The sequence below is a fragment of the Coptis chinensis genome, chromosome 6 (genome assembly GCF_015680905.1).
Source record: "Coptis chinensis isolate HL-2020 chromosome 6, ASM1568090v1, whole genome shotgun sequence".
Taxonomy (NCBI): domain Eukaryota; kingdom Viridiplantae; phylum Streptophyta; class Magnoliopsida; order Ranunculales; family Ranunculaceae; genus Coptis; species Coptis chinensis.
In genome coordinates, this window is record NC_141461.1 from 69,800,563 (window position 1) to 69,813,106 (window position 12,544).

Here is a 12,544-nt window from a genome sequence, read left to right on the forward strand (position 1 = left end):
AAATATTTTGGCTATACTCTTTGTCTGGAGTTGGGTAAAGGGTAAAGGGCTTTATGAAAGAAAATGGCTTATTGTAAGGCTCAAAAGGGTTTAACATGATGGTCCTACTAGGTGGGATAAAGGCTGAATGGGTTCACTACTTGACTTATCAGTATGATACTCTGTTTCGAATAGACTACAAGACCTAATGGCTATCTCCCCAAGTTGATGTCACTTGATTAACCAAATCAACAAATAATGAGACTATATTACAACGACATAAAGAACTGAAAGATGTTGAGTCACTAAGGCTCGGATTTTTCATAAGAACTCTCCAAAGAATGGGTATAAAGCTCAAGTCTCATGGGCTAAGTTTAAAAATTCTACTTCCAGTTTACTAGGGGTTTAAATCTCTCTTCTAGCAAAAGTACACAAAACTGACCAAGTATTATAGTGGTGCCTTGATAAAGAATTCTATTAACAAGAACTATGTCCGAGCATAATAAATAGTCTAAGTGGTAATGAAATCAACAATATCAACTATCTATCAAACTCAACACTAAGCAATATAGAATCTATATCCCAGACTCATCATTAAAATTCATTTTTCTTATACTACTGATATAGAAACAAAAATATTTTTGTTTTTGAAAACTAATTTTCGAAATTCATTTCTCAAGTACACCCTCCCCCAATTTAACATATATATTGTCCTCAATGTATAGAAACTAAGTAAATGAAATGAATGAGAAAAAGGGGAGATGTTACCATTGATGTCGAATATCAAAATTAATCCCAAAAATAAGAACATTTCCTTTTACCAAGATTTTTTTTTGTTAGGTCTTTTTAAGTCAGATCCCTATGACTATATATCATGCATTATCAATTTGGAGTTAGGAGATTAGATTTTCTTACCCAAATCTGATGAATGTTTGGAGGACGAAGAGGTCTCACCTTGTGGGTTGTCAAAAATACTCCTTAATATGCTGGAAAGATTGCTGGTGAAGTTACTTTTCTACCTTGAACTATTTCAGGTCTGATGATTGTGTGATAGGTGTTGTGGTTCCTCTGTGTAGAAGATTGACAAAAATCTTTCTTTCTAATAGGACAATAGTATCTAACGTGCCCTTTACCACCATAGTGATGATAATGGATGTATGGCTGACTGCGCTCAGGGTGGGTGGTAGACTGGTTCACATACTTCTCTCGTTCAGACAATGATGGTGTAGAAGAGGCTTCAACAGTGCAATACTTCTTATCAATATGGTCCACTTTCTACTTCAGAAGACTCATTTCAGTTTCTAGATTCTGTTGTTTTTCCAAAACTTCTTTAAGCTGATTCTCTAGTAACTGATTTTTCTGGGCAGAAGTCTGTTGTTCATCCTGAAATGTAGAGTTCATCTTCTCAAGGTATGATACTCTCTCTACCAATTTTCCATTATGCTCACTTAAATCCTGAATTTTCTACAGAGATTCCAAGAACATGGCTAGCAACACCTCTGTGGTGGGGTTCTCAAGTTCATCATAGTTTTTTGTAGATTGAGCATTCTCAATTGTATCTTCGAATGGGAAGGATTCTTGTATCATGCTATCAAGGAAGTACACCTCTCCACCTTCAGCGTAATCACAATCCTTATGTAACAGGTGAAAGATATTTATGTCCATGGACATCTTACCAAAGTTGATCTTCATTTCACCGTTGTAACAATTTATCAAAGCCTTTGCGGTAGAGAGGAAAGGTCGGCCTAGAATAATTGGAATTTTATCAAAGGCCTCCTGGGTGTCTATCACAATGAAATCCACTGGATAGTAGAAATCGGCTACTTGAACAAGAACATCCTCAACTATGCCTCTGGGAATCTTGGTAGAACGGTCAGCTAACGCTTTGTAGGCTTTAGGTTCTCCAGGCCCAACGCTTGGTACACATGATATGGCAAGAGATTAACACTAGCACTAAGGTCTAAAAGAGCATTACCCGTGAATTTTTCTCCTATCTTGCATGATATTGTAGGACTTCCTAGATCTTTGAGCTTGACTGGAGCTTGCTGATGGATAATAGATGTTGTTTGTCCAGCTAGAAACGCTCGCTTTGGAACATGAGTACTTCTCTTTATGTTGCATGCATCCTTCAAGAATTTGGCATATGACGGCAACTACTTGATCGCTTTGAGAAAGGGGATATTGATGTTATCTTTCTCAAATGCCTCCTTCATCTCTAAAAATTGCTTGTCCTTTTTGCTTGAGCAAAAAACATAGGAAAAGGTGCCTTTGGTACAAACACATCAGCATGTGTCTGCTCTTCTCTCTCTTTGGCATTCTTGTATATCTTGTCTTGATTATCTTGACAAATGGGAGTTGAAAGGATTTCCCCCACTTCCTTTTGAACTTCATTTGAAATCTTGACCGATTGCTCTGTAGCAATGTCATCATGAGAAGGTAAGTCAACCTTGTTATCTATCTTCAATCCTGATCTGAGAGTAGTAACTGAGCTGACCTGATCATGGAGGTGATCAGTATTAGAAGTTGTCCCAATGTGGCATACATCTTCACTCCTCGATATTGGTTCCAATAAGCTAGGTTGAGTGGCTTGTGTCTTTATAGACAAAGCAGTAGTGAGTTGGTCGACCTTAGCCTCTAGAGACTCCATTCAAGAACATTGACTTGCCTGAGATTGCTGGAGATTAAGCTGAGATTGTGCAAGAAGCTCTAAAACACTTTCAAACTTCTGATTTTTCTATGATAGCAAAGTAATTGCATTCTCCAGGTTGGCAGGTGTGGCATAATTTCTCCTAGGATCAGGCACTAACCCTCCACTTGTATTGGAATTTTGTTGAGAGTATAATTGTTGTTGAGGGACCAACTGTGAAGCTTGACTTGTCTATGGAATATAACTTTGATCTTGAGAACCTGGGGGTCTAGCGTTCTGTCTCCAATAATTGCGTTGAAAGTTATTACCACCTTGGTTGGGCCTCTGAAATGAGTTCACATTGTACTCTCCAACTGATACATGTTGACAGTAACCAGGACATTCTAGAGTTGCATGGGAAGTGTCCGAATAGACTTCGCAGTATTGTCTAGCTTGCATGATTGGGAGAGATTTAGCTTGAGACTTGTTGATCTTGGAGGGATTCATAGAGAACTGGTTAAATTTCTTACTCAGAGTTTCAATGCTGGTGGCCAGGCTAGCCAATGTAGACTTCAGTTCTTGATCTGATTGTTCATGTGCTTGGTAACCAAATAGCTTTGGCTCCCCCTCCATTCTAGCTACATCCTCGTTGCTAGTAGTCCATTGTTGTGTTTCTTCAGCTAAATTCTCCAGAAAGTTGTAAGCTTCCTCTCCATCATTGATGTAAACTTGCCTTTGTGTATTGACTGTATCATCTGCTTGTTCATCATCGAGAGTCCTCGAAAGAAAAAATGAGTTATTGTGCTCTTGTCATATCCATGATGTTGACATGTGACTAGCAGATTATTGAATTTCTCCCAGCTTTGATGATATTCTTCAGTCACTTTTCCTTTGAAATTGCTGATAGCTTGCTGCATGGCATCTGTCTTCTGGGATGGGTAGAACTTGTTCATAAACTTTGTTCTCAACTTCTCCCAGTTGTCTATTGAATTGATCGGCTGTGCAGTTAACCATTCAGATGCTTTACCTTCGAGTGAGAGCGGGAATAAAATGATCTTGGTACTCTCATCCATGATATTTTGGTTCTTGAAAGTTCTGAGGACTGATAGAAATTTGTTCATGTGAACATATGGCTGAACATTGTCTGAACCATTGAACTTTGGAAGCATAGAGATTACTGATGCTCTAAGTTCAAACTGGTTAGATTCTGTCTCTGGAAAAACAATACTGCTTGGTGGGTCTCCAATGATTGGCGAATAGAAATCGCTCAGCTTCTTCCTCTGTTATGCTTGCATGTGTGGGATAGCTTCAAGATTATTCAGGTCCATAACACCTCCATCATTGCGTGCGGCCATTGTATCAATCCTGTCTAGTATTCTTGTGAGTCGGTTGTTAAACCTTGTCCACTGTTGTGTTCTTACTGGACGATGATATGGACGACGGGGCATACACTACAAAATGCTATGTGAAAATAACAAAAAATTATCCTACTATGCTTGAATAGTATGCAATTATTCTAAGTTATACTAAAATGTAAAACTACTTTCCTTCAACTGGGTTGGGTTTTGCAGCTAGTATCTCACCCGTTGTCTAAAGCTGTCTCTTCTAGGGTTATGGTGAATCACTTGGATTGCTTAAGTACCACTCCCCACAGACGATAGTCCATTTGTCAAGATTCAGACAAGAAACACTAGAGTTTGATGTTTCGCTGTGTTGGCTTACAACTTCAATTGTTGAAAAGGTCCTAAATGCAATTATACTATAAAATAATAAAACTAAACTACAATGCAACTATACTAAGAATGAAATAAAAAGAATGAAGATTCGACTAACCTGGATGGTAGATCTTGTCTTCGAGATGTCCTTCAAGCTTCTTTCTTTCTCAAAAGGATGGATGATGCTGCTAAAATTACCTCAAGATCCAAACTTCTAATCTTGAAAGAAAACATTAAACATAAACAACTTAAAATGGCAGCGACGCCATTTGACAATGCCTAGGGCTACAAATAATTATATCCCCGGCAGTGGCGCCATTTGACAAGCTTCTTTTTTGTGTATGTAGATGATATATGGATGATGTAGATGGTGTATAGTCATTGAACAAAATAGAAGCGTATCAAAACCTAATTATCCCTTAATAAGTAAAGGATGAGTAGGATATCGTTCCACTTTTAAGTGTATGTTATGTGAAGGACAGGACTGGAAAGGGGGTTTGAGGGATTAAAAACTATGATTATAGATATTATAGATTCTAATGTTAAACTAAACTAAACTAAATTATTGAGAATTTATAAGAAAGAGAATTCAAGAGATTATAATACACCAATACTTTTGATTCAATGACCTTTTGCTTCATGGCTATTCACAAGTAGACTACAATTAGGCAATTGAGCGAGTGTCGATGCCCTCTTGGCCAAAACATCGTTAACAAATAACTCTACTTAAGGTTATTCCTATGTTCATGTTACTAGTATCTTCTTTCCTTTTATGTGAGCTTGGGCAGCTATTTAATGAATCACCATCTAAGGCAAACACAAGGAATATTTCTCTTACTCTAAAACACTACACAACTAGAAGAAAAGTAGAGAATAATAGTATAATATTCAATTACAATAAATGAAACCATATTCTAGCATTATATTCAATTGTAATAAATAAAAGCATGTCATTAGCAAATATTCAATTACAATAAATAAAACCCTAAACTAGCATGATATTCGATTGCAATAAATAAAAACCTTAATCTATACTTCCATCACCTGGTCTGGGCAATGGAACTAATAACTAAAAACTTAAAGAACTAACTTGATTGAAGAACACCATGAACCAAAGAATCAGTAAACCCTAAGCACCGGCTTCATCTTCTCCCTTAAAGGAGAATATTAGCCTTCCATAAAGAAGGAAGAACACGAAGAACGAGAAGAAGAAGAGTCGAAGAACATAAGACTAGAAAGACTAATTTATTAAGACTCAGCTAGTTAAAACCGATCTTTTATTATTAATCTCTCTCTGCCTTAAGTTCTGGAGACAAAAATATAAGTGAATTGGCAAATTACATGAGGCACTTAGGTCCTCTATTTATAGAGGTTACAATGAACTCTAGAAGCATTCCAAACCGTCATTTGTTTCCTAATACAAATAGACTTCTTTCAGAGTCCAACTTCGTCTCCAAAACTGAGAAGAAATTGGCTACAGTGTCGATCCATGCATCTGGATGCACTATTCATGCATCTCAGACGCGATCAATGCGTCTGGATGCTCTATCCATGCGTCCCAGACGGGTAAGCCTATTTTGTCTCTTCTGCTCTATCTTTCTATCCTCTTTTGCGGGCTTTGGTCCAAGTAACGAATCCTTTGGCCTTGGGCTTCCAAATAGGCCTTAAAATAGGTCCATGTCGCATCTTTAATAGCTCCAATTCCTTGACCTTCTCCATGATTCTCCACGGGCCTCCCATGTGATCCTTAATGCTCCGAATTGCTCCGTTTTACCCCTTTTTCTCTAATATTCTACAAAACTCTCTTTTTCACCTGTAGAATCTTAAAACACAACTTATAAACACTATTAGTCTACTAAGATGGCTAAACAAGAGTCATAATTGAGGGTTAAATTGCACTTTTTGAGCACTTATCAATCTCTTAAACCAATAAAAATAAAAATAAGCCTACCCATCTTGAATGAGTATGAGAAATAGGATGAGTAATGAAAATAAAGAGAAAGACCTATGGAAAACCAAAATTAGTTAGTTGCTTCAGAAAAGAAAAAGAAAATAAGTTTCCATCCAAAGAAAAGAAAAGAAAAGAAAAATAGAAATAAAAACAAAAAGTTAAAACTCCAAAAAAAAACAGAATAAAAGGAATCAAAAGCCAAAACAAAAAGGCTAAGGATGTAAACTAAGTATAAAAGCAAAGTAAGAATAAGGTTTTCTCTAGTTACATGTAATTGAAGACCCTATTATCTCAGACTTGTTTATTTGAATATCTATTCCGTTTCTTCTTAAAACCATCACCTCAGCCCTGTATTACCTAATAAAGACCTCTATCTCAATTAGGATTAATTTGGTGTGATAGTAAGTGGTAGATGTGATTGATCGACTTTAGCTCTTTTGGACGTCATTGAGATTGTGAGGAAACATGTGCCCACTGCAAACTGGAGTGAGCAAAACTTGAGTGGAAAAATTATAGTATTTTTGTCTTGACAAATTGGTTCAAAAAGTTTTAGAAATGGACCTGCCATTGCATTTCATAACATAGTTCGTAGCATGCATGCGTATCTTTAGATGATTTGATTATTATGTGTGTATTAGCTTAGGTTTCAAAATCATTGTTCTTATTATATTGTTATTGAGATATATAGATATCTGAGATTAATTAGGAAATTTTGTTTTCATCTCTTAGTCGTTGTAGTATAAATGAAGTTTGTGAGTACCTTCTTTGGAAAACTCTCACGAGGCTATAACTCGTCCACTAGGGAATTCCTAGTAGTTTAATGCCTTATTACATATGGTCAATGCAATCACACTCTGCGAAACGAGATTAATTAGGACTATATTTTTTGCCATTTATCTATTTTTATTTCTCATCATTGCTTAAGGATAAGCAAAATGATATTTGGGGGTGGTGTGATAAGCACCCAAAAGTGTAGTTTAAACCCCTTAATAGTATTCTACTTAGGCCAATTATGTTTATAATAAATGAAAGTTAATACTGGTTATGTGCTTTTGTGCATTTCAGGACTTGAAGTTGATTAGGTGACTAAAGACACCACTTTTGCATGGAAAACAAGTCAAGATGATTGCTGAGGAAGTTCTACATTTAAAGCCCAAAAATCATGAAGAAAAGCATGTTTCAAGCCCAATCAAAGTCAATCCGGATAGAATAAGAATAGAAAAGTAAACAGAACTTCAACAGGTCATATATTTGGACTCAAGCCTTGGAATTGGGCCTACTTTATGTCCAAACGACCAGCTCGGAATAAGCTTTCTAATGGACTTGGCTTTGCCCCAATCAAATCTGTAAAAGTGGACAAAAAATGTATGGAAGTAATTTCCAGCAGTTGTGAGCCCTCATTGGACTTGACCTAATGGACTTTGGGATCACTTTAGAGGCCCTAAGTCCCCCTTTTTGATCCACGCACAAAAATATATATAACCCTAACCCTCTCCTATATAAAGACGGTTAATGCTAAACACTTCTTCTCTCATATTCTCTTCTTTTCTCAACCCCTTAGTTTATTATTAATATAGTTTAGGGTTATAATAATTTAGTTTGTAGCCACCATTAATTTCCATCAATAAAAAGCTTTAGTTATTTTCAATAATTTTCTTTTACATTATGTCTTATATTAATTGTGTAGTTCATATGATTCCAATGATACAAGGCTAAACCTCCATTAGAGAAGGTTTATGAAGCCATGTGAGGATGATTACCATTAGCTTTTATTGTTTTACAATAAGAGCGTCAAGTTCTTCATTCTGAGTGTCTAGAGATAGAGCTCATAACAGAGAACTAGAGTTTAGAGCCACCACCAAAGAGATTTGTGGTGGAGCTAAACTCTCATGCTAGTGAAACCTCGATCCGAGAGGACTTGGTTTTCACTAGGGATTAAAACAAGTGATTCGATACTAACGAATAGTCAATCGAATCGCATGGCGGATTAAACCCCTTTTATATATTTTATTATCTTATTAAAGGAAAAACCCAAGACACTGGGGGTGTCTTGGAAAGCTCTAGCTAGTAGTTACAGTAAGCTTTACCTGCCGATACTGATATGCAGATACATGAGTAGGTAAACTTCACACAAGAGCTATAGCAAAATGAAGAACCCTGGGTAAGAAAAACGATCAAGACGGTGGAAAAGTTGATATTGGCATTGGAGAAAGTGAGCATCATATGTTCATTGGTACAGAAATGCCTGGGAATATAAGAGATGAATTGATGGTTTTCTTGAAAGAGAATCAGGATATTTTTGCGTGGTCGATGTCGGATCTCACCGGTATCAATCCAGCTATTTGTTCACACAAGTTGAACATAGAAGAAAATGTGACTCCTATCCATCAAAAGCATCAAAAGGTGAGACCAATGTACAAAGAAGCGGTGCAAGCTGAAATACAAAAAATGCTGAATAATGGCATAATAAAAGAGGTGGACCATTTTGAATGGGTCGCTAATATAGTGGTAGTACCCAAGAAGGATGGGAGAGTTCGAATATGTGTCAATTTTACCGATGTCAATAAGAGATGTCCCAAAGATCACTATCCGATGCCAAGGATAGATGAGTTGGTTGATCGAATAGCTGGTTTCGAGTTAATCAGTTTCTGTGATGGATATTCAGGATGCTTCCATATTTTAATAGCTATTATAGATAAACTCAAAACGGCATTTGTCATAAATAGAGGTATATACTGCTTTATTAGAATGCCATTTGGTTTGAAAAACGCAGGAGCTACTTATCAAAGACTAGTGGAGAAAATGTTTAAAAAGCTCATTAAGCAAATCATCGAGGTGTATATCGACGATATGGTTATAAAATCCATGAGAGCTGAATACCATGTGAAGGATCTTAATACTGTATTTTGAATATTGAAAGAGCTTAACATGAAGCTTAACCTAGAGAAGTGTACTTTCGGGGTTAGTTCTGGAAAATTCCTGGGGTACATTGTTACCAAGCGAGGTATCGACGCTAATCCAAATAAGATACGAGCACTTCAGCAGATGCCATCACCAACAACTAGAAAGCAGATACAAAGGTTGACTTGAAGAATAGCTGCTCTAAACAGATTCATCTCCACAACTTCTGATCGATGTAAGCCTCTTTTCAAGTTGCTTAAAAAGAATACTAAATTCTGTTGGAATGAGGAATGTGAAAAAGCATTTTCTGAGTTAAAGAAATATCTGCAAGAAATGCCAACACTTACAAAACCGGATAAGGGAAAAAGTTTGCTTCTCTATTTAGCTGTATCAGAATTTTCTATAAGTTCGGTGTTGGTGAAAGTTGAAAATGGTGTTGAAAGACCGGTGTATTTTCAAAGCAAAACAATGCTCGAGGCAAAGACATGGTATTCGACACTGGAGAAATATGCTCTGGCACTTTTATTCTCATTTCAGAGGCTGAAGCCATATTTTCAATCACATTCTGTGATTATGATGTCGAATCTCCTATTAAAACAGTCTAGGAAGTCAGGTACTGGCCGACTTCCTAGACAATTTTCCATATGAGGATGCTAGTTGGAGCATGGAAGAGGAGGAATTCCCAACGCTGCAAAAGCCTGAAGATATTATTGATACAGATGATCCATAGGTTGGAACAAATGGTTGGAGACTATTTGTCGATGGATCATTTATGAATAAGGGATGTGGCATAGGGATTGTGTTGGTCACACCCGAAAATCAAAGGCTTGAAACAGCAGTAACATTGGGATTCCATGCATCTAACAACGTGGCTGAGTATGAAGCTTTAATCGCTGGACTCGAGATGGCCAAGTCTCTCAAAGTAAAAGAGTTGTCAATCTTTAGTGACTCGATGTTGGTTGTCAGCTAAATTAATGGAGCATATTCAACAAAATGTGAAAACATTGTGGATTATTTGAGTTTCATAAAAACCAAGCTGAGAGACTTCAATAAAATAAGGCTTCAACACCTCACCAGAAATGAAAATAGGCATGTCGATGCCTTGGCCTATGTTGCAGCGGTGTTGGAAAACACTGAGGGTCGCACCTTGCACATTAGCGTTCAACAGAGGCCAACCATCGATATCGATGAATCAGAGGTTATGGAAATCAATACACTAGGGGCATCATGGATGGAAGCATATATATCATACTTATCTGATGGTAAATTACCTGAGGACTAAAATGAAGCCAGAAAGATTAAGTCTGGAGTGCAAAGATATGTATTGCTCGATAATGAACTATATCAAAAAAATCCTGGAAGTCCGCATTTGAAATGTATATCACCCGAGGATGCGCATCTAATCATTGCAAAACTCCACAAAGAAGAATGTGGAAACCATTCAGCTGGAAGATCATTGGCAAATAAAATAACGAGGCAAGGATATTTTTTACCTCAGATGCGAAGAGATTGTCTTCGATATGCTAAAAAGTGTATTCCATGCCAAATACATAGAAAGTCTATACATGTTCCAGTTGAGGAATTGCACTGCGTATCGAATCCATGGCCTTTTGCGCTATGGGGCATGGATATTGTCGGTCCTCTAGTACCTGGGGTAAAAGGCGATTTATGCTCGCTGTCACAGATTATTTCACCAAATGGGTAGAAGCCATAGCGCTACAACACATAAAAGAGCAAGATGTGATAAATTTTCTCTTGGAAAGGGTAATATGTCAATATGGGTTGCCATATGCCATCATATCGGATAACATGCCACAGTTCGAGGGAGGAAAAATAAAAGCTTTCTTGGAATCATACAAGGTAAATCACTTCACTTTTACACCATATTATGCTCAAGGTAACAGACAAGCTGAGGCAACGAATAAAACCATTATGGATAATATCAAGAAAAAGCTGGAGGACAAGAAAGGTCTCTGGGTAGATGAACTAAACAGCGTTCTATGGGCTTATAGAACGACACCCTGAACTGCCAGTGGTGAATCTCCTTTCACATTAGCTTATGGCATGGAAGCAGTAACTCTATTAGAAATGGTGGTATCGACATCCAGAACCAAAGTTTTAATGAATGGCCAAAATGATGAAGTAATAGCAACAAAAGTCGTCAATCTCGAGAAAATAAGAGATCCAGCAAGACTAAGGCTCGACACATACCATCGGCAGCTCAGAAAAACTTTCAATAAGAAAGTAAGAGAAAGATAGTTTCAGGAAGGTGATTTGGTCTTAAAAATGGCTACTCAAGCAACAAAAGAGAAAGGGGTAGGCAAACTAGCAGCAAGCTGGGAAGGGCCTTACATCATTCATAAGGTAAGGATTAATTGGGATTATTACTTGAAAGATGCATGACAAGAGAATTAAATTAGATGTGAAAACAAGTTGTTTAACATACTAAAATCATTCTAATCAATTTATATAATACTCTCTAAACATGTGTTGAAGAGGAGAGTAGTCGTGTTCGAACCACTCTTGTTTGTACATATTTAACACGAATTTAGACTAATCAAACTATTAACTAATGAGAGAATAATAATGAAATGAAAATAGTAAAAATAATATGCTAAAACAGTAGATTAAATGATGAGAAAGATATAGAGAGAGGTAATCCACCACACAATTTGATTGACCATTAGGTTGATTATTAAATTGCCTATTGATCCCTAGTGAACACCAAGTCGTCTCGAATCAAGGTTTTACTAGCTTAAGAGTTTAGCTCCACCACAAATCTCTTTGGTGGTGGCTCTAAACTCTAGTTCACTGTTATGAGCTCTATCTTTAGACACTCACAATGAAGAACTTAAAGTTACTAATGGCTACTCATCTTCACGTGGCTTCATAAACCTCCTTTAATGGAGGTTTAGCAGTGATTCATTAGAATCATACTAACTAAAGATTGAATAGAAGACATAATTAAAAAGACAATAATTTAATTGAAGGAATAAAGCTTTTTATTGATGGTTTTGATGGAGGCTACAATTATAAACCTAATTCTAATCCTAAACTAAACTAAAACTAAACTAAACTAATTAGAGACTAAGGGGAAGAAGAAGATAATAAGTTTAGTCTTAACCCTCTTTATATAGGAAAGGGTTAGGGTTATATTTTCGTGCATAGGCCAAAAAGAGGGACTTTATGCCTCTAAAGTGAGCCCAAAGTCCATTAGGTTAAGTCTAAAAGGGCCAATTATGCTAGAAATTATTTCAATGCCATTTTCGTCCACTTTTACAACTCTGTTTGGGGCAAGGCTGGGTCCATTGGAAATCTTATTCTGATTCGGTCATTTTAACAAAAAGTAGGCCCAATTCTGAGGCCCGAGTC

General features: G+C 36.8%; 1 protein-coding gene across 1 annotated transcript; it reads left to right on the forward strand.

Annotated features, from left to right (window-relative positions):
* The first annotated feature begins 10,774 nt into the window (after positions 1–10,774).
* On the forward strand, positions 10,775–11,197 carry LOC147494199 (uncharacterized). Its single transcript, XM_086568067.1, has one exon. The coding sequence runs from the start codon at positions 10,775–10,777 to the stop codon at positions 11,195–11,197; it is 423 nt and encodes a 140-aa protein (XP_086424193.1).
* Positions 11,198–12,544: the final 1,347 nt, after the last annotated feature.